Source organism: Oryctolagus cuniculus, chromosome 4, assembly GCF_964237555.1.
Source record: "Oryctolagus cuniculus chromosome 4, mOryCun1.1, whole genome shotgun sequence".
Taxonomy (NCBI): Eukaryota; Metazoa; Chordata; class Mammalia; order Lagomorpha; family Leporidae; genus Oryctolagus; species Oryctolagus cuniculus.
Genome location: NC_091435.1, coordinates 92,523,161 through 92,546,242, shown reverse-complemented (window position 1 = coordinate 92,546,242; position 23,082 = coordinate 92,523,161). Strand labels below are relative to the sequence as shown.

Genomic DNA, 23,082 nt, shown 5'->3' with positions numbered 1-23,082 from the left:
CTCTCCTGGCCCGGTGTGTTCTGCTTGGCTTGCACTCAGCCCCTGCTAGCCTCACCCTGCCTCTGCTGTCACACCACGGCTGTGTTAGTCCTTGCTCGGTTGCCCACCTTCCCCACCGGCCTGAGCCTCTAGGCAGGGACTGTGTGTTACCTCTGCCCAGTCCCTGGCAAAGGTAGCCCACCGTCCACGAGTCTTGTCGCAGAGATATTCTGAGGAAGTGAAGTTCTCTCTCTCAGGCTCCTGAGGACATCTTCCAGCTGTAGCTGGGGCTGGGCCGGCTCCAAGGGCTTAGAGGCCCACACAAGCCAGCCCCTGTCCGTGGCTGTGTTCAGACGCAGCCGTGGTGGGGGCTGGGTCTCAGCCTCAGTGATGGCGGTTGGGGTGGGAGAGATTATTATTGTGATCATCTTGCTTTCATTTTCAACTGATTCTCGACCTGGTTTCTGACGTCTGCTCCTGTTGGTTGTGTCTGGGCAACATCATCTCCCACTTTGTTTTTAAGGTGAATGCCTGGCCTGCTGACCTTGTGGGCCACTTTTGACTTTCCAAGAGGCACATGGCTCCCTTCTTCTTGCTAAGCCTTAAGGGGTCACTTTTTTGTCTTCCTCATTCACTCGTGGTCCCTGTTTGATCTGGAAGGCAGCTCCAGTTGGAGAGAGCAGAGCGAGTGCCATTATCCCCATTTCACAGACAAGAAAATGAAGGCCTCACAGTCATAGGATAGGTTAGCAACGAAGCTGAGAGTTCAGCTCAATTCCAGCAGCTTTCCCATTCTGCTACCAAAAACCTTCCTTGTTTTGAGGAGTAATGTGATCAACATAGTTTGTGCAACATTTCTGTGGGTAGTTTTCCCCCTGAATTTGAATTCTTTCCTAGGGTAGACCCCCAGATGGGATTATTGAGTCAAAGAATATAAATACACCTTTTTAAAAAGCTCATGATAAATTTTGCAAATTTGTGCCCGCAGAGTTGTCACAGCCATGTGGAAGCCATGTGCACATGACTCTTAGCAGCCTGGTGAGGGTCTCACGTTCAGCGATGCATAATTTTGTGCAGGCAGCTAATGCTCAGCCAAGACCCAGCCGTCTGTCTGATGAGGCCTGAACTCAGCGAGAGATACTATGTTGGTCTCCATTATGATGAGAACATACTGTGAGCAGGACGTTGTAGGTGTTTGAAGGCATTTCCAGAGACCATTGTGATTATATGGGATTCTGCCATCAACCCCACTCCTCTGCCCCATCCACCAGTCACAAGGCCTGACTCCATGGGTCTAAGATATCCTGCCACCTTTGCCATTTTTACCCCAGTCACCTCAAAGTCTGCGTAGGACCCCTTCTGCCCCACAGCCGAGGGCTTGCGATAAATGTCCTTTCAGGGCAACACGATGCAGGCTGGCATGTTTGGGAGTTTCTCTCTGATGTTAAGCCCTGCACTATGTGATGTGTCAGTTACCATGGTGAGCTACATGCTTCCGTGTAGATGTGTGAGTGACAGCCTGTCTCTCTGTCCCTGCAGCTGGTCACCACAGAAGGGCGCTTCCTCAAGGACAGTTTGTACAATGAAGGAATCCTGATTGTGTGGGACCCCTCTGTCTACCACGCAGATATCCCCAAGGTAAGTGGGTGTCTTCCAGTTGCTTCTGGATTTTCCTGAGCTCCTAGGCTTTGAAAGTCAGGGTGAACTGGGCTAGTTTTGAGGACTGGCTCTTTGAGTTTTAGGGCCCCCCCTTTCATCTGGCTCAGCAGACACAGATGCACTCCTGTCCCGTAATAGCTGCTGTCTGTGCCCTGCCCTGCATTTGCCTTGCAATTCCGCTGTACACCGGGAGTTGTGGTGGCTGGGCTTGTCACCCTCTGGTGAGTGTGTTCACAGATGCAGCTATTCCCAGTGAGCAAGAACGGGCAGTGGTAGCTCTTCCTATAAATAACACTAGCTCACTTTGGTCCCATACTTCCAGTTTCCAGAATTCTTCTCATTTCACTCAACTCATGATGGGAGGACGCAAATGGAAGCACAGTTGCTCCCATTTTACAGATGGAGAAACTGGCGTGTGACGAGGGGACGCTCCCTGTCCTGGGACTTGAATTACGAAGCAGAGGGCCCAGATGGCACCAGGTGTTTCAGGGAAAGGCTCGCTTGTTCTGTGTCTCTGGGACAGTGCACACAGTTAGGCCTGTCAGTTGGCCTGTCCCTGATGTAGGCTGCGGTGGCCATTTGGGCCAAAGGCTTAAGGAAGGACATTTAATTCTTCAGCTGGATCCACCGGTAGCTGAGAGGCTGCCTGGTGACACCACTGGCACGCTCCCGACCTCTGCAGTTGGCCCTGATCTCGCTTAGGTCTCAAAGTATCAAGAGGACCCTGAAGCCAGAGATAGGGCAGCCTCGCTCCAGTTTTCCCCTACAAATACGCACGATGGGCGTGCAGGTGTGTAGGGCCCCTTTCAGCTCTGATGCCACTCCCGGGCGCTGCCACTCTGAGTTCCGAAGCTGTCCCTGGTCCCTCGGCTCCACAGTCCCTAAACGCACAGGCCACGTGCCGGCCTCTGTCTGCCGGTCAGCGAGAGCTGTGATGCGAGGGGACGTCTGGACTCTGCTCCCGGGAAAGGGCTGTGCCTCCGGCTCCTGCCTGTCTTCCAAGTCCTCTGCTGAGCATGCGCGAGCCCCGGGGGCGTCTCTCCCCTCAGGGAAACCGCGTCCTTGTTTTCTTTCAGTGGTACCAGAATCCCGACTACAATTTCTTCAGTAACTACAAGAGCTACCGCAAGCTGCACCCCAATCAGCCCTTTTACATCCTCAAGCCCCAGATGCCTTGGGAACTGTGGGACATCCTCCAAGAAATCTCCCCGGAAGAGATCCAGCCAAACCCGCCATCTTCCGGCATGCTTGGTGAGTCCGTGTCTCGGGACGACCACGCGGGTGTGGCTCCAGCAGCGCGCGGCTCTCTTCTGGGGTTTCATTCATCCATTCCTAGTTCACCAGACGGCTGCCAGGACCGTGCTCTGCCCATGGCTGTGCCAGGTTCTGTCTAAAATACTGAGACAAATGAGGCGTGATTCTCCCCCTTCCTGGTGTCTCCATAGGGGAGTTCCATCCACCCCGATTCTGTTTGTGCCGGGAGGGAGAGCCCACCCCGTGCCATGGGAGAGAGCCCTATGCTGGGCAGGCAGAGATAGGTTCGTAGAGGAAGTAACTTAGGAGTAGGCCTCAGAGAGGGGAGGCCATGCAGGTGGGGATGGGGGATGGGGTACGGGGGACCCCATAGTCAGGAGGGGGAGGCAGGACGAGGGAGCAGCAGGGCTGGGTTCTGGGTAAGGCAAGCAGGGCTCATGTTTCAGGTGTGCAGTTTAACGAGGTGCCCAAAACTCAGTGATCCAGGGGCATATTCTAATATAACACCTTTAAAAATCACAGTTAATTAAGATTTGAACAGCAAGTGTTTCAATAAAGGCAAGATCTCTAACAGGGTTGTGCAGCCATATGGAACCTGAGGCAAAGGAACAACCAGTAATATGGCTGCCGTCTTTATTAGTCCTGGCCCTGAGAGGGCAATGAGCCTGAAGCTCGGCTGGTGTGGGGGAGGGGGTATGGGTGGGCTGCAGGAGCTGACTTGCGATGGGCTGCAGGCAGAGAGTGGAGGGTCCTGAACGCTGGCCAGTGACTCTCATCTCAGACTTTCCTGCATCTCCTGGTCCACGTGCCCTTCCCCGCCTTTCTCTGTGAGCCCGGCTGGGCCACTGGGCAGTTTTCCTATTGCTCCAGGCTCCGTGTGCCCAGCGATGGATGCTGCTTTCTCTGACGCCCCCCCCCCCCCCCCAGAGACCTGCTCCCCACTGGATGGCCCCAGCCACTCTCCAGTGCGTCACTTGTCTGCTTACCTCCCACACTAAACTACCGCTCCTTCAGGGCCAGGATTCTGTTTGACTTACCTTGGTGGATTGGGCAGGGAATAGCCCTTTGGCAAATGTTCCCTGAGTCAACGAATAAATAAATGTTGACCTAACAGGTGCTCCTTACAGAGGTTGGGGCTGTTAGGACATCACATCTTCTTCACACCTTCTTTACCTTCCAGGCGGGCGCACTTGGGGCTCTTCCTGGAGCCCATTGGAGCAGGCATAGGTGGCCTCCGAGGAACACACCTGCCTTTGCCATTCTGTCACCCCTGTCATCAGTCCTCCCCTCTGCCCCATCTCTCATGTCCATGGCCCCTTCCGCCCCTATGCTTCCTTGAGGTTTACTTGAGTCTTCTGTCGTGGGAAGTGTCCTCTCCCATAATTCCTAGGACCACGTCGGCTGTGTTTACATCAGTGATTGGCAGAGCCGACTTTGCTCCCTCGTAACTAGGGGTAGCCAGAAGGCTTTTCTCATGCCTGGAACACAGTTGACGCCAGCAGTTTACAGTTTTGCTCTCAGTGAGAACTGCCCCATCGCCAAGATTTCCTTTATGAGGGTGCTTCAAAAAGTTGCTAGAAACATGGAATTAGAAGACAAGTTTATTTTTGATACCAAAAAAATCTTGAAATCCACACAGGTTTTCATAATACATATTCTCCATGAACTTTTTAAATATTCCTCATATTTATAGTTGACAAAAGGAATCTTAGGACTGTGATGTTATTTTATCCTAAGAATGGACTATGCCATAGGTCGTTTGGGGCAGCTAAGAGGCTCAGGCTCATAGAAGCCTTATGCCCCAAACAAGAGGACTCGGTGAGTTGGGGCCTAGCTTAGGTAGTGGCATGAGTCTCCTGCCTCTTCTTTGGGCTTGTGTCTCCATATACCGCATAGCCTCTCTGGAGGGCAACTTCCATTCCACTCCAGTCTCCCTGTCAGAATGAGCAGAGTCCATCAGTAGAGACCAGAGGCTGCTCCTGGTCCAGTTGTCCCTCTTAGCTAGGGGAAGAAAAGTCTTCCTGCCCACACAAGATTTCCTGCAAGGACTGGATGGCTCCCAGCCTTTCTCCCAGTAACATCATTGGAGAGGCTCCTCCTGGATGCAGCTGCATAGAAAATGCTAACTACTTCACATAGTATTGTCTCCTTAGCTGACTTGGGCACCTGGTCCTCTTTCTTCATAGAGCTGATTCCACTGATAAACTTATTGACTAATTGGTGGAGCCATGAGATCTGCTAGGGTTCAGGGAGGGCCTTTCATAGGCCAGGCTCTGGTCTGGGTCCCAGGGATACTACGGTGCATAAAACCCCTACATCCCAAAGGACAGTCTTTTGGGCTGCCCGGAAGAAATCAGCCTGGGGATCACAGGAGTAAATGGAAACTCCAGTGGACAGATCTGCAAGGGTGGGGTCCGAGTTGCTGCACCCACTGGCCAGAGCTCTGAGACCCTGGGTGGGGGACTGTCGGGTGTGCATCCCCTCTGTCCCCCTCTTGAGACATCTTCATCATGCTGGGCATGCCTGTCCCGTGTCCCCCCTGCAGGCATCTTCATCATGCTGACGCTGTGTGACCAGGTGGATATTTACGAGTTCCTCCCGTCCAAGCGCAGGACTGACGTGTGCTATTACTACCAGAAGTTCTTCGACAGCGCCTGCACCATGGGTGCCTACCACCCGCTCCTCTTTGAGAAGAACTTGGTAAAGCATCTCAACGAGGGCACGGACGAGGACATTTACCTGTATGGGAAAGCCACCCTGCGTGGCTTCCGGGGTATCCACTGCTGAGTGGGGCAGGGGGCCAGGCCTCCTCCCTCTCCTCCGTCAGGCATCGTATGACTGGTTTCATGGCCACCCCAGCCTCTGATGACCGTTTTCCCGAACTCTCCCAGCCTGCTCCTTGCATTCTGTGGCTTTCTGTGAGCAAGAGCTTGGGGGCTTCGGGAGCCTGGGGGAAGGAACCAGCTCTGGCCATCCCTGCAGGCACAGAGAGTGTGGAGCCCCACCCACCTCCTGTCACACGGATGAGCCAGCATCGTCTCCAGATAGCAGCCTGCCCTCCTTCCACGTGGGTAGACGCCAGACCCAACTTTTCTACCAGGACTGCCACGGCTTAGCCAAGGTTTTGCCCAACTGAATGATGTCATTCTCACAAACCAGCACTCTGTGTGGCCAGAAATCAGCACCTGGATATTGATTTCGTGTTTCAAGAGCTCTCAGAAATGATGGTTGTACGAGGTGATCTGGCTCTGGGGGGACAAGCCATTGGTACAGGGCATGAGAAACACGTTCGGTTCCTCCAGAGCAAAGTTGCTGCCAGGGTCCCTGCCTGTGGCACACGGTCCTATCACTCCAGCTGGTTGGGTTGGTCCCTAGCCTGGGTGCTTGTGAACAAAGGGTTTGGAGTGGCTCTCTGGCTGGTCCTCACAAGGTGGGAGGTGTGTGGTGTCACTGCTATGTCCTCCACCCACCCTGCAAAGGAAGCGACATCAGAATCCCCCAGCAGAGGCCAGCCCGCTAGGACTGGCAGACTTGGTCCTCAGTGAGTTTGCTAAGCCCTCGCCCCTTTTTGGGAACCCACAGTGGAGCTGTCAGGGCCCTGGTGCAGAGATTAAACAGCTTGCTCAAGGCCAAGAGTAGAGCAAGTCCCAAGAGTCCCCTGTCTGGATTCCCAAGGCCGGCCCCACATGCTCAAGGGACTCTGGTATTTAAGCTTCGAACCAACCATCTTGCACCTGGGTTACTCGTGTGCTGCTAAACCCTTGGCTTACATGGGTAACAGAAAAAGCACTGGAATGGGAAGTCCCAAGTTTTCAATTTGATGCACCTCTACTTACCAGATGTGCCATTTTGGGAAAATCCTGTTCCCTGAGCCTCTGTTTCTATGTCTATAAAATGGGGTGATGATCCTACCTCACAGGGCTGTTGTGAGGAGTGCATCAAAGCACCTGTCCTGGCTCAGGACTGGTGTTCAGTACTTACTGGTTTCCTTCCTTTCTTTATGAAGGACTTACTCTGTGCATACACCTGGGCTGGACCCCCCTGTGCGGGAGGAGAGGATGGGGATAGAAGTGGGGGCCCTGTCCTCAGAACAGTGACTTCCCTACTGGGAGACAACAGCTACCCCCAGGAATGCCCATGGAACCCTTTGAGGCGGTTGACCACGAGCCTCTTCCTCACTGCCTGCAGCCCAGGTCTGATTCCATATAGGAATGGGTGGGGCATCTGGGTTGCTTACCTGCTGTTTGGGAGAAGCCTTGGACCCTTCTCTGGGCCCATAGATTCCTGGCTTGCTTCATGTTCTGATGCGACTCGTGGTGACCGGGAATCATGACCACTGAGTGCCAATGGGGGGTGGGGAGCCCATCAGCAGGAGATATGTTGGTGTGGAGACTGAGACTACACTGGGTAGAATCTAGTTGTTAATTGTTATTATTAATATAAGGGATCAAATTAATTTAAGTATGATTCTGAAGTCTACAGGGCTTACAGTTCTGTGCTCTCTAGATGTGGAAACTTTAATAAAATGCACATAAGATATGGGTATTATTGTTGGTCTGGTGAGTTGTTTGATCTATGTGACAGATGATTTTAAGATTATTACTGCTGCTGCAGGAAAGCTTCTCTCTACAGATTCTGTCTTCTTCAGCAGTCACCTGTTCATCCTGTGTCATGAGGTTCTGTCCGATCCTTCTACCGATCAAATAAGCTATTGCTTTTGGTTTGGAGTTGAGACATTGATCTCCGAAACTTCTGAAACATGCCTAAGCTAATTCTGAATTACCCAAAGATTATGTACAATTTTAAAATAAATGTGTTTTTTTAACATGCTGTTTCCTCTTTCTTTTTTCTTTTTTTTTTTTTTTTTTAAGATTTATTTTTATTTATTTGAAAGACAGAGTTCCAGAGAGAGATAGAGCCAGAAAGAGAGGTCTTCCATCCGCTGGATCACTCCCCAGATGGCCACAACGGCCAGAGCTGGGCCCATCCGAAGCCAGGAGCCAGGAGCTTCTTTTGGGTCTCCCACATGGGTGTAGGGGCCCAAGGACTTGGGTCATCTTCTGCTTTCCCGGGCCATAGCAGAGAGCTGGATCGGAAGTGGAGCAGCTGGGACTAGAACCAGCACCCAAATGGGATGCCAGTGCTTCTGGCCAGGGTGTTAACCCACTGCGCCACAGCGCCGGCCCCTTCTCTTCTTTCTTAAGACTAATGATTGTCAGTGCTTGCATAGGAAGAAGCACAGTTGGAATCCTGAATCCCACCTCCCCTATCCTCCTCCACTAGCTCTCTGGCCTTAGCCTTCTGCTATGGTTTGGATAGGTCATGGCTCGGGGAGCCACGCAGATATTTCAAGTTTAAATCCAAAAATTCTTTGTTAATTATACTAAGAAGGGTGAAAACGTTTGGGGTGAGCCTAGTGGGAGGTCCTTAGGTCACTGGCAGCTTGCCCTTGGGAGGTAGTTCTTGGGAGAGAGTTGCTTATAAAATCCTGTGTCAGATCTAGCCTCTCCCTCTGCTTCCTAGTTCACCAAGTGACTATTCCCCCATACATGCCCTGCCATGGCCAGTCCCATGAGATGGCCACACCAGAGGGGCCCACCCATTCTCAGACCACAAACCTCCAAAACCATTTGCCAAAACAAACCTTCCTTCATGAGTTTCTTGGATTAGGGATTTCCCTGTAGTGACGAATGGCTGACTAATACAGCCTCCTCTTCAGTACTGCTGGAAAGGAGAGTGACTTTTAACTATTGACTGGTTTATTGCTTTCTCTTCCTTTTGCTCTTGCTGGATTCAAATAACTAAGTGATTGCTCACCCAGTGCCTCAGGGAAGGGATGCAATAGGGCAGGAAGCAGAAGGAAAGGAAAGAGGTTGCTTTGGTTTCTGAAACCCCCAAATCCTTGAGTGATGGCCCACAGCAAGAGATGAAATGTTGGGGTAAAACTCTTGAAGAGGAGCAGGAGTTAGGGGATAGAGACTGATTCTTTTTCTTCATAGATTGCTCATCCTCCGGGTTATGGGCTGGATGTTTCCTAACCCCTCGTACCACACGTTGGGACCTTATTTGGAAATGAGGTCACTGCAGAAATAACTAGTTAAGAAGAGTTCATAGTAATCCTAATCCAATATGACTGTTGTCCTTACAAAAACAGGAAACTTGGGAACAGACACACAAAGGGAGAACATGGGAAGATGAAGGCTGGGATCTGGGTGATGCCTCAGGAAGCCCAGGAATGCCAAAGGATTGCCAGCAAACCACCAGAAGCTAGGGCAAGGCCTGGAACAGACTCTTAATAGCACTCAGAAAAAACCAAACCCGTCCAACATCTTAATCCCAGAAGCACGAGAGAATGAGTTTCTGTTGTTTAAGCCGTGTAGTCTGCAACGCTTTGCCGTTTACTGTCCTAGCAAGCTAATATAATTCCCTCCCCACTCACTCCCTGCCTTCGTAACTCCCCGCCTACAAAAGGCCGGACATTGTGTCTGCCTAGAGCCTGGTGCCTGCTTCCCAGCCCGAGCTCTGGCTCAACTGCAAGTCCTCAGACGCTGAGGCTTCCTGTGACCTGCAGTCCAGGCTGATGGGACCTTAGGCACCCCCTTCCTGATGGGCTCATGAACAAGGGACACCCTACTCAGGTACTGAGTGGCCAGAGAACACTGAAGACCATCTCCTCAACCCTGCACCCATGCCCTGGCCTTGTAAACTCACCGGGGTTCAGAGGTATCCTACTCTCAGACAGGCTGAGTTTCTAGCCGGGTCCCAGCAGAAGGGTTGCTCAAAGCACAACTTACAGAAACGTGGATTGCAGTTACCTTGAGAACTGAGATTTGTGCTTTGCTGACTTTGCAGTGTCCTCTGCCTCTGTAAGGCTCTTCATGCTGGCGAGCTGGGCAGCCTGGGCCCCTCCATCCGGGGTCTGAAGGAGGACTCCTGCAGTCGCCCACTCCAGTGTCTGCTTCACTCTTAACGTGTGGGTATTAGGGATGGAGAAGGGAAGGATGGGGTCCTGGCTCCTTGGCCAACTGGGAGAAGCAGCAAGCCAGAAAAGGAAAGGCCAATGAGAGAGGTACCCCCACGCACCCCCGCCCCCATGGCTACCACCAATAGTCTTGTCCATTACAGCCCATCTCTCAGAGTCTGAGACTGTTTTTTTTTTTTTTTTTATAATATTTTTTTTGACAGGCAGAGTGGACAGTGAGAGAGAGAGAGAGAGAGAGAGAAAGGTCTTCCTTTGCCGTTGGTTCACCCTCCAATGGCCGCCACGGCCGGCGCACTGCGCTGATCGGATGGCAGGAGCCAGGTACTTCTCCTGGTCTCCCATGGGGTGCAGGGCCCAAGCACTTGGGCCATCCTCCACTGCACTCCCTGGCCACAGCAGAGAGCTGGCCTGGAAGAGGGGCAACCGGGACAGAATCCGGTGCCCCGACCAGGACTAGAACCCGGGGTGCCGGCGCCGCAAGGCGGAGAATTAGCCTAGTGAGCCGTGGCGCCGGCCAGAGACTGTTCTTAGAGGATGTTTCAGCAATGTGCTGAACCCACACTGGCTCCTGGCCTCCGGAGCACGAGCACAATAGGGAGATGCACTGGGACCTGGGGACTCCATCCTAACCCCAGCTCCCTGTTCCTCCCTGTGGCCTTGATTTCCACTGATGGCCCTTAGGGAAGTCTCCTAGGATGTGTTCTGCTGTGCCAGGGGGTGCACTGTGGCTCCAGAGGGTAGGAATGCTCTAATCCAGAAAACCCGTCTGTTGGTGCCGGGGACAATCCAAAGACCGTGCAGGAGAGAGGAGAAGGGCTCACTGGTATCCCTGAAATCCCACACCAGCTACACTGAGCCCACCCTTGATTCACTGGAAAACAAATTTACAATGGGAAGAGGAATTTTCTTCAGTCCAGTGAATACACTGAGTTAGTCACTGGGAGGCAGGTATTAAGACTCACAACACCTGCAGGAAGTAGAAGCCTGGCCTGTGTGTAGCTGTTATCATGCTAACATGAGAGAACAGTCATGTCATTTTCTGCAATGCTAAACCTGCTATAATACTGCTATCACAAGGCACACATTCATAACTGCCTGGGAGAAAAATGCTAGACAAATATGGACAGATAGGATAACACAAGGTAAACTATGATAATGAAATATAAAGGAGAGAGATCAGTTTAATAGGGGGACTTGGTAAGTCTTAATGGGTAAGGGTCTTGGGAGTGAGTGGAATTTTCCAATTTTTCTTTATATAAAATGCATTTTCTAATATGAAAGTAATACATATTCATCATAAAAAAGAGCATAAAATTAGAAAGGGGGGAAAAGACATCTATCTCTTACATCACATATTCCAAAGATAACTTCTACTAGGAGTTTTTTTTTTAACATCACAAATATTAGCAAGTACTTTTTTTTAAAAAAAAGATTTGCTTTATTTATTTGAAAGGCAGTGTTACACAGAGAGGTAAAGCCAGAGAGATAGAGAACCATCCATTGGTTCACTCCCCAAATGATCACAATGGTGGCTAGAGCTGAACTGATCCAAAGCCATGAGCCAGGAGCTTCTTCTGGGTCTCCCACATGGGTACAGGGGCCGAAGCACTTGGGCCATCTTCTACTGCTTTCCCAGGCCATAGCAGAGAGCTGTATTGGAATTGGAGCAGCCAGGACTCAAACCGGTGCCCATATGGGATGCTGACACTGCAGGTGGCAGCTTTACCTGCTACACCACAACAAGGAAGTTTCTTTTTTCTGATTTTAAGCTAATCCATTCTCATTTTTATCTATTTATACCTATTTTATTTATAAATCAACAATTTGGCATTGTGGCATAGTGGGTAAAGTCACCACCTGTGGTGGAATGAGAAGGCTATGCCAAGATGGCCACTGGCAGCGGAGCCTGCCTGGCAACAGGCTGATTTGATGGCTTCAGAAACCACATGGCAATGGAGCCTGCCTGGCAACAGGCTGTGATTGGTTAGGGCATAAACCGCCCCTTGACCAGATTGGTTGCCTCGGCTATATAAGCTGCTGTACCAACTGAAATAAACGAGTCTGCAGGCTGTTCGCCTCTGGCCTGTTTTCACCCGGCTCCTGGGGTCTGTGTGGTGACTCTGTGCCTCTTGCCCCCACCGTGCTGCTCCTCTCAGAAGCATCCACAACAGCAGCAGCCTGCAGTGCTGGCATCCCACGTGGGTATCGTTTCGAGTCCTGGTTGCTCCACTTCCAATCCGCCCTCTGCTATGGCCTGGAAAAGCAGGGGAAGATGGCCCAAGTCCTTAGGTCCCTGTACCTGCATGGGAGGCCTGGAAGAAGCTCCTGGCTCCTGGCTTCCAATTGGCCTGTCTCCAGCCATTTTGGCTGTTTGGAGAACGGACCAGCGAATGGAAGACTTCTCTCTGTCTCTGCCTTTCAAATAAATAAGTAAATAAAGTCTTTTAAAAAATTAACAATTTATAATTGTATGCTTTTATGAGGTGCACAGTGATGTAATGATTTATGAATACAATGAATGATAATTAAACCATCTATTTAATACATCCATTCCTCAAATACTTAGCATTTCTGTTTGTAGTGAGTATCCATTCATCTGTTGATGGACAGGTGGATTCCATGACTTGGCTATTGTGGACAGTGCTGCAGTGAACCTGGGAGTAGAGATAATTTTTCAACCAATTGGTTTCAAATCTTTTGGGAAATACCAGAAAATTGCTGGGTTATATGATAATCATTTATTGAGGGATCTTCACACAGTCTTCTCACCATTTGTGTACAGGTGTTCCCCTTTCCACATCCTTGCCAACAGTTATATTTTATCCTTTTGATAAAACCCATTCTGACAAATATGATATGGGACTTTATTGTGGTTTTAATTTGTATTTCCATAATGTTTAGCAATGTTAAGTATTTGTTTATGTATCTGTTGGCCATTGGATATCTTCTCTTGAGAAATGTTTATTCAGGTTTCTTGCCCATTTTTAAATTGGGTTTCTGTTTTCTTGCTATTCAGTCATTTGAACTATTTATATATTCTGGATATTAACCCAGTGTATGGTTTGCAAATATTTTTTCCTAATCTGTAGGTTGTCTTTGTTACTCTTCATTGCTTTCTTTGCTGTGCACAAGTTTTTTAGTTTGATGGAATCCTGCTGTCTACTTTTGCTTTCATTGCCTGTGCTTTTAGGGTCAAATCCAACAAATTACTTCCCAGACCAACATCAGATAGTTTTCCCCACAGTTTTCTCTTAGTGGTTTTACAGTTTCTGCTTTTATGTTTATCTTTAATCAGTTTTCAGTTGACTTTTGTATATGATATACAACATGGTTTCAATTTTATTCTTCTGATTATAGATATCAAATTTCCCCAGCATTATTTATTTAAATAGACTATCCTTTCCCCATTGTGTATTGTTTCCACCTTTGTCAAAAATCAATTGATCATACATATTTGAATTTATTTCTGGGCTGTTCTACTCCATTGATTTATATGATTGTTTTGCCAATACCATGCTGTTTCAATTACTCTGTTTATAGTAGAGCTGGAAATCAGAAAGTGTGCTACATCTTCCAGCTTTGTTCTTTTTGTCCATAATTGCTAATTGGGATTTTTTTTTGTGGTACCATATGAATTTATTGCCTTTTCTATTTCTGTGAAAAATGACATTGGAATTTTGAAAGAGATTGCATTGAATCTGTAGATTTTTTGGGTATTAGGAATATTTTAACAATATTAATTCTTTCAATTCATGAACATAGGTTATCTTTCCAATCATTTGGTTTTTCAATTTCTGTCTTGAATGTATTATAGTTTTCAATGTACAAGTCTTTCACTGTATTATTGAATTTTTAAATTTAAAATTTAAGTTTTAGGGGCCGGCGCCATGGCTCTCTTGGTTAATCCTCCACCTGCGGCACCGGCATCCCATATGGGCGCCAGTTCTAGTCCCAGTTGCTCCTCTTCCAGTCCAGCTCTCTGCTGTGGCCCAGAAGGGCAGTGGAGGATGGCCCAAGTGCTTGGGCCCTGCACCTGCATGGGAGACCAGGAGGAAGCACCTGGCTCCTGGCTTTGAATCAGCACAGCGCCTGTCATAGTGGCCATTTGGGAGTGAACCAGTGGAAGGAAGACCTTTCTCTCTGTCTCTCTCACTGTCTATAACTCTACCTGTCAAATAAAAAAAAATTAAGTTTTAAAATTCTATTTTCTTTGATTTCTTTTTTGGGTAGTTGTTAGTCATGGAAATGCTAGTGATTTTTGGGTATTGGTTGTATATCCTGAAACTTGATTGTACTCATATTTGTTTATTAGTTCTAATAGATTTTTAGTGGAGTCTGTAGAGTTTCCTATGTATGAGAACATGTTGTTAAAAGAGTGACACAGTCATTTCTTCTTTTCCTATTTGAATGCCTTTTATTTCTTTTTCTTACCTAAGAAAGGATTGGCGAGGATTTCCAACATGACAAGGAATAGAAATGGTGAGAGAAGGCATCCTTGCCTTGTTCCAGATCAAGTTTTAAATTTTGAGTTAATGTTAATGGCCTTTATGGTGTTGAGGTTCTTTCTTTTTCTAAGAGTTTTAACTAGAAAGAATGTTGAATTTTGTCTAATGCTGTCTCTACATCTAATGAGATGATCATACGCTTTTTGTCTTTCATTCTGTTACTGTGACATGCCATAATTATTGATTTTGTATGTTGAACTATCCTTGCATTGCAGAAGGTAAGTCTCACTTGATCATAATGTGTGGATCCTTCTAATGGGTTGTTGAGTTATGTTCACCAGTACTTTCTTGAGGATTTTTGTGTCTATGTTTATTATGGGTATTGGCCTATAATTTTCTTTTCTTCTAGTGTCTTTGACTGACTTCAGTAACAGGTTATTGCTGATATCATAAAAAAAGCTAGGAAGTATCCCCTCCTTTTTGATATTTTGGGAGAATTTGAGAAGGATTGTTAATATTCCTTCTTTAAATATTTGGTGTCATTCAGCAGTGAAGCCATTAAATCCTGAGTTTTTCTTTAATGACATGGTTTTTATTACTGATTCCATTACCTTGGTTTGTTCTGTTCAGATTTTCTGTTTCTCTGTGATTCAGTCTTGGAAAGTTACATGTATTTAGAAATTTGCTCATTTCTTCTGGGTTATCCAATTGGTTGATGTGTAATTGTCTTAGTTGTCTCTTATGATCCTTTGTATTTCTGCATTGCCAGTTGTAGTATCTCTTTTTTTAGAGGCAAGGTTTATTGCTGAGTGGGGAGAGCCTGACGGGCTTGAGGGGAGAGCATGAAAGAGTAAGACAGTGTAAGATAAAGACAGTGAGGCCATTGCTGCAGCTCACTAGGCTAATCCTCCGCCTTGCGGCGCTGGCACACTGGGTTCTAGTCCCCATCAGGGCGCCGGATTCTGTCCTGGTTGCCCCTCTTCCACTCCAGCTCTCTGCTGTGGCCCGGTAGTGCAGTGGAGGATGGTCCAGGTCCTTGGGCCCTGCACCCACATGGGAAACCAGGAGAAGCATCTGGCTCCTGGCTTCAGATCAGCGCGGTGCGCCGGCCGCAGTGCACTGGCCACAGCGGCCATTGGGGGGTGAACCATCGGCAAAGGAAGACCTTTCTCTCTGTCTCTCTCTCTCTCTCTCACTGTCCACCTGCCTGTCAAAAAAAAAAAAGGCAGAGCTGGAGTGGTGAATGTAGAAGAAAGGGGTTTGGCTTTTTAGCAAGAGCTTTGGAGATTAAGAGAATTTGAGCTGGAGAGCACAAGTAGAGATAGATGGCTTAAACATAGGAAATCTTCCACCTTCCTGCTTATGTGCTGCCAAGGCGAGCACAATCTCCACCTTTCTGAACGCTCACAGAAGTGGTAGAGATCCCAGTAATGCTGGGGTTAAACATTTTGTTAAGCAACCATTTGGACTGAGTTGTTGGGGTAGGAGACAACTGAGGAGGATCAGACAGAACCCCGGGAAGAAGTTCCCATGGTGACCTGAAGAGTCGGGTTGGCAGATATCTGGCATCCCTGAGATCACGGCAGTCCAATGGGAGACTATGGGAACAGAGGGTGGAAGTCATCACCCACGGACCCACTGGAGCCCAGGGCTTAGCCTATTGAAGGGAAACAGGGGATTGAGTCATCACCCACAGCCACTGTTGCCCAGAGTCCGTAGAAGCACAAGACTTAGGAATTGTGGTGCCTGGTACCAGGACTTCAGGATGAGGTAGAACTACAACCCGTAGTAGTGCGACTGCACTGAGAGGATCCTCTGCTCACCCCGCCTTACCTCAGGCATTTGAGAGGCCGGTGTGTGGATGGAGATCTCAGAGCATTCGGTGGCGTGGAAGGATGTCTGGGGGTGTTTTCTTTCTGTGACTGGCAGAAATCCAGGACCCCAGCACAACTCCGGTTTCCAGGGAGGAGAACAAGGTCGATGGGAGAGTCTAGATCCAAGTCATGGTACCAATGTAAGGCTGCCACAAAACACACCAAATACCAGAGTAAGAGAGAGGGTTTACTGCTGGGTGGGGGAAGCCCATCGGGCCAGGGGAGAGGGTAAGAAAGTAAGACAGGAGAGCACCTCCTCTTTATTTCTAATTTCTTTTATTTGCATATACTCCTCTTTTTTCTTAGTTTACCTGAATGTTTGTTGATTTTCTTTATCTGCTCAAAGAAATATCTTAGTTTCCTTACTTTTTTAAGTTTTTGTAGCCTCTATTTCAATTACTTCTGCTGTCCTCTTTAGGTTGAATTTATTTCCTTACTTCTGCTAACGTTGGACTTAGATTTTTCTTTTTCTGGTTCCTGGAATGGTAGGGTTATTTGTTGGAGAACATTCTCTCTCTCTCTCTCTCTCTCTCTCTCTCTCTCTCTCTCTCTTTTAATGTAAGCATTTGTTGCTATAAATTTTCTTCTGGAAACTTTTTTGTTCTATCTCCTAAGTTTTGGTGTGTTATGGTTCCATTTCCATTTGACTTAAGATATTTTTAAGTTTCTCTTTTAATTTCTTCATAGTATCATTGGTTGTCCAACAGCATGTTGTTGAATTTCCATGTATTTGTGAACTTTCCAAAATTCTTCCTGTAATTGATTTCTAGTTTCATAACATTGTGGTTTGAATATATACTTGACACAATGTCAGTTTTCTTCAATGTGCTAAAGGCATGTTTTATGCCAGAGCATGTGATCTATTTTGGGAAATGTTCCATGAGCACATGAGAAGAATGTGTCTTCTGTTGCTGTTGGATAGAATGTTCTGTATATGTCTGTTAGGTCTAAATGATTTATTGAAGTCTCCTCTTTTTGTATTGCAATCTCTCTCCCTTCAGAACATTTAATATTTGTTTTACATTTAGGTGCATATATTTATAATTGTTATAGTTTTTTGATGAGTCGACTACTTTATCATTGTATAATGTTCTTGTCTCTTTTTATGGTTTTTCACTTAAAGACTATTTTGTCTGACACAAATACAGTTATCCCTACTCTCAATTGTTTCCATTTGTGTGGAAAAATTTTTTTTAATCCCTACACTTTTAGTCTATGTGCGTCTTTAAATATGAAGTAGTTTCTCTTTAAGCAGCATATAGTTTGGCTTTGTTTTTTGCTTTTATATTTATTCAGTCCCTCTGTATTTTTTATTAGAAAATTTAATACATTTCCTTTCAAAGTAAGTATTGGTAAGTAACAACTTTTTTTAAAAAAAGGTTTGTTTGTTTATTTATTTATTTGAAAGGCAAAGATACAGAGAGAGAAGTAGAGAAGGTGAGAGAGGGGGCAAGATCTCCCATCCACTGGTTCACTCCCCAAATGGCCATACCTGCCAGGGTGGGTCAGGCTGAAGCCAGGGACCAGGAGCTTCTTTTGGGTCTCCCACACGGGTGCGGGGGCCCAAGCACTTACGCCATCTTCCGCTGCTTTCCCAGGCTCATTAGCAGGGAGCTGGTTCAGAAGTGGAGCAGCCGGGACTCCAACTGGGTTTCATATGAGATGCTGGCTTTGCAGGCAGAGGCTTAACCTTCTATGCCACAGTGCAGGCTCTGGTAGGTAATGACTTAGCTACTTCTATTTTAATAGTGGATTTTTGTTCATTTTATAGGTATTTTTCTTTCTTTCTTTCTCTCTTAGTATCTTCCTTTGTGGTTTGATGGTTTACTGTGGTTGTATGCTTTGAATCCTTTATATTTTTGTCTTGTGCTTCTACTAAAGGTTTGTGTGTTTTGGTTACCACAAAGCTTACATAGAACATCTTTTTTTTATTTTTATTTTTTATTTTTAACAGGCAGAGTGGACAGTGAGAGAGAGAGACAGAAAGGTCTTCCTTTTGCCATTGGTTCACCCTCCAATGGCTGCCGCGGCCGGCATGCTGTGGCCAGCGCACCACGCTGATCCGATGGCAGGAGCCAGGTGCTTCTCCTGGTCTCCCATGGGGTGCAGGGCCCAAGCACTTGGGCCATCCTCCACTGCACTCGCTGGCCACAGCAGAGAGCTGGCCTGGAAGAGGGACAACCGGGACAGAATCCGGCTCCCCGACCGGGACTAGAACCCGGTGTGCTGGCCCCGCAAGGCAGAGGATTAGCCTATTGAGCCGTGGCGCCGGCCTCATAGAACATCTTACAGTTGGCAGCATCCTATTTCAATCTGATAACTTCAAAGAAAAGATTTATTTATTTATTTATTTTATTTGAAAGCGACGTGCGCGTGAGAGAGAGAAAAAGAGAGAGAGAGAGAGAAATCTTCCATCTGCTGGTTTGTTTCACAAATGGCTGTAATGGCTAGAGTTTGTCCTAACTGAAGCCAGATACTTGGAACTTCATCTGGGTCTCCCATGTGGGTGGTAGGGGCCTTGAACCATTTTTTTCTGCCTTCCCAAGCATACTAGCAGGAAGTTGGATTGGAAGAGGAACAGCTGTGACTTGAACTGGTTCTCTGATAACAGCCAGTCAGTGTTGCAAGTGGTGGCTTAACCCACTGCATCACAATGCTGTCTGCAAGCCAATAACTTTGATTGCATGTATCAACTTTAAAGCTTTACTATATTCTCCACATTTTATGTTTCTGATGCTAGAATTGGCATTTTGTGATGTTTTTCTCTTGACAATTTATTTCAGCTATAGTTATTAATAATTTTGGGATTTAGCTCTTTAGCTAGGGATTACATTGAATGTTCTGAATATGGCTTTGTTTTACTGTACTATTGCATTTTGTACTTTTGTATGTTTCATGCTATTAATTAGTGGCTTTTTGTTTCATTTTTAAAAACTCCTGGGGCTGGCACTGTGGCATAACAGGTAAAGCCATTGCCTGCAATGCTGGCATCCCATACAGGTGCCTGTTCAAAACCCGGTTGCTCCACTTCCAATCCAGCTCCCTGCATGGCCTGGCAAAAAGCAGTGGAAGAAGACCCAATTACTTAGGCCCCTGCCACCCACAAGGGAGATGTGGAAGAAACTCCTGGGACCTGGCTTCAGCCTGGCCTAGCCCCAACTGTTGCAGCCATCTGGGGCATGAACCAACAGATGAGAGATCTCTCTCTCTCTCTGTAACTCTGACTTTCAAATAAATGAATCAATTTTTTAAAAAGACTCTCTTTAAAAGCAGTGGAAGATGGCCCAAGTCTTTGGGCCTCTGCACCCACGTGGGAGACCGGGAAGAAGTTCCTGGCTCCTGGCTACGGATTGGCACAGCTCTGGCCGTTGCAGCCCATTGGGGGAGTGAACCAATGGATAGAGGACCTCTTTCTCTGCCTCTTCTTCTCTTTCTGCGTAATTTTGACTTTCAAATTAAAAAAAGACTACCTTTAGCAATTTCTGGCAGGTCTATTGGTGATGAATTTCCTTAGATTTTGTTTGGGAAACATTCTACTTCTTCCTCGTTTCAACTTTACTGAATAAAGTACTCTTGACTGATAGTTTTTTCCTTCTTTTCTGAATAAAGTACTTTTCTGAATAAGGTACTCTTGGTTTATAGTTTTTTCCTTCAGTACTTTGAATAAGTTATCCCAATTTTTTCCTGGTTTACAGGATTTTTGCTGAGAAATTCACTAATAGTTGTACTGATAATCCTTTGTATGTGATGTGTTTCTTATCTGGTGCTGTACTCAGAATATTTTCTTTGTCTTTGAATTTGATTGTTTGATTATTTGTGTCTTGCTATACTCTTCTTTGGGCTGACTTCATTAGCAATCTCTGTATGTGGCTAAGTTATCTAGGAAATTATGGAAGTTTACAGGCATTATTAGCTTAAATTTGCTTTTTGAACATTTTTGTCTATTTTCTCCCTTTGAAACTTTTATTATGTGAAAGTGTGGTTCTTTGATGTTGTCCCACACTACTCAAAGATTTTTTTATTTTTTATTCTATTGTTTTTTTTTCTGCTGTGCCTGAATTGTATCAAATGTAGCCTTCTAGATCATTGATCCTTTTTTCTGCTTAATCAAATTTCCTATTAAAATTTTCCATTGTATTTTTATTTCATTAATTACATTGTTTATCTCAAGGATTTCTGGTTAGTTCTTTTTTATTGTTTCTATTTTCCAGATTTCTTAGTTTGTTTTCTGAATTTCACTAAATTTTCTATCCATACAGTCTTTTAGTTCACTGAATTGCACTTTGAGTATCAATATGAATTCCTTGCCAGTCATTTAATAGATATTCATTCCTATTGGAACTTGCTAGATGTGGTTTGGAGGTCTTGTGATTCCCTGATCCTTTTATAATTACTTTGTATATACTTGTGTTGTGGCCTGTGCAATAGTGGTGAAAGCATATTCTTCTGGCTTTACCAGGTGATCTTTGTGGGTATAGACTGTCACTATATAACCTTGTATGTAATTCCTTTTCTTTAAGACTTATTTTTATTTATTTGAAAGGCACAGTCACAGAGGGAGGAGGAGAGACACAAAGAGAGTGAGATCTTCCATCTGCTGGTTCATTCCCCAAATGGACTCAACAGCCAGCGCTGAGACAGGCTGAAGCCAGGAGCCCAGAGCTTCTTCCAAGTCTCCCAAGTAGGTGCAGGGGCCCAAGGACTTGGGTCATCTTCTATTGCTTTCTTGAGAGCGTTTACAAGGAGCTGGATCAGAAGTGGAGCAGCTGGATTTTGAACTGGTGCCCACATGGGATGCTGGTGTTGCAGGTGGAGCCTTAACCTGCTACGTCACAATGCTGGTCCTTTGCCTGTGATTCTGAAAGGACCAGTTGGTAACAACCCTGAGCATGTAATTTTTTATGAGTTCTCTGGTTGGTTTGGTTGCTGTCTTTGCTATAATGTCTGGTGGGGCTTCTAGCCGGGTTCTGGTGTTCAGTAAGAGGCATCGCTGTGCTCTGTAGTCTAGTAGAGCTTCTGACTGGTTACTGTAGTGGATTTGGGCCAGCCCAGTTATAGTACATGATCTCTGGCTGGGTAATTCTGCTCTTTGGAGTCTGCAGTTGGGCAGGGTTGTAGGCTGGGCTCCAAAGTTGAGTGGTATTGCTATTCAAGATGGATGTGGGTGAGGGGGTTGGTGTTGTGGAACAGGTTAAGCTACCATTGTGACACCAGCATCCCATATCAGAGTGCTTGTTCAATCTTTGATATTCTGCTTCCAACACAGTTTTCTGCTAATATGCCTGGGGAGGCCACAGAAGATGGCCCAAATGCCTGGAGCCCGGTCATCCAAGTGGGATACCAAGATAGACTTCCCAGCCCTTGATTTCAGCCTGCCTCTGAACTGGGAATTATTGGCCATTTGGAGAATGTACCAGTAGATGGAAGATCCCTTTGACTCTCCCTTTCTCTCTCTGTTTCTCTGCCTTTCAAATAAATACACAAATCTTAGAAGAAAGAAAGGGTAATTAATTTTTAAAAAGATGAGTAGGGCCAAGGCTATGCTCCATAGAAGTGCGTGACTCAGGATTGCCTTCCTGTCTATCAGAGCACAGCTGTAGCTGGGCTTTGGAGTGAGTTCAGTGGCTGCTTGACATCCTGAGTGCAGCCCTTTCACTCCTCTGAAATGAGTGGAGGCAGAAGTCTCCCTAGTTAGGCAAAATTGTTAGTAGGCTTTATGTTTGGGTGCAGCCACTGCTTGCCTTCCTAGGTCAAGCCAGTGTCGCTGCTGAACTTCTTCAAAATGTTCGGAGTTGGAAGTGCTCCTGCCTGTATGGTGTTGTTGAGGTGGTCTTTAAGGCTGCACATGGAGACTAACTATTGAGAGACTCAAGCTGGGTTTAACTTTCCGCCATCCTTTTGAAGGATGGGTTTTGCTGGTGGGTTTTGAGGGTGGCAGATACCTATGATGGCAGAGACACAGAGATACCATCAAGATCTGTGCACTTATGACTTTGATCTCAGCCTCCTCTCTTTGTTTCTATATGACCCCAGGTGACCTAACCATGCTGTTTCTTCTAGTGTGCTCCAAGAACTGAGACTGGAGTGCACTTCTTTGGAAGCATCTCAGAATTCTAGGGACACTGGATAACTGCCTCCAACTCGTTTATTCTCCTGTAAAAACTGTGGGGCAGGGTAAATCCTTTATATCTGGTACTGTGCTGACTTGTGGGAGGGGACATGGGGGCACAGTTGGAGTAAGAATGCTCTGAATTTTCTAATATGTATTTCTCTCTTTTTTTTTAAAGATTTATTTATTTATTTGAAAGTCAACATTACACAGAGAGGAGAGGCAGAGAAAGAGAGGTCTTCCATCTGCTGGTTCACTCCCCAATTGGCTGCAGCGGCCGGAGCTGTGCTGATCCGAAGCCAGGAGCCAGGAGCTTCTTCCAGGTCTCCCATGCGGGTGCAGGGGCCCAAGGACTTGGGCCATCTTCCACTGCTTTCCCAGGCCACAGCAGAGAGCTGGATCGGAAGTGGAGCAGCTGGGTCTCGAACTGACGCCCATATGGGATGCTGGCACTTCAGGCCAGGACATTAACCTGCTGCGCCACAGCGCCAGCCCCTAATATGTATTTCATTCAGTTCTGCAGGCTGTGTGTGTATCAAGCTTGTTTCTATATATTAGGGTTTTCAGAAGGATGTTCTGGTGTGTGGACACTTCCGTGGAGACTTGCTACTTGAACTTGCTGTGAGGGTAGGGGAAGTGTATCCTGAGACTTCTATTTGCCATCTTATTGATGTTCCCCCAATTCTATTTTGAAATACAATATGTATATATTTTCATACAAATAAGCTCCTATTATTTTTAATTTAATTATACATATTTATGTACAATTTAAAGTAACTG

General features: G+C 46.6%; 1 protein-coding gene across 12 annotated transcripts in view; it reads left to right on the top strand.

The window, feature by feature from the left end:
* The window catches only part of ST6GAL1 (ST6 beta-galactoside alpha-2,6-sialyltransferase 1), a 122,864-nt gene extending 115,147 nt beyond the window's left edge, over positions 1–7,717 (top strand). For all 12 annotated transcript variants that reach the window (XM_002716497.5, XM_017346979.3, XM_070072388.1 and 9 more), the window contains 3 exons: positions 1,519–1,617; positions 2,715–2,889; positions 5,438–7,717. In XM_002716497.5, coding sequence (XP_002716543.1) covers positions 1,519–1,617; positions 2,715–2,889; positions 5,438–5,679 — 516 coding nt within the window. In that variant the 3' untranslated portion in view covers positions 5,680–7,717. The remainder of the gene's footprint in view (positions 1–1,518; positions 1,618–2,714; positions 2,890–5,437) is intronic.
* The last annotated feature ends 15,365 nt before the right edge of the window (positions 7,718–23,082 follow it).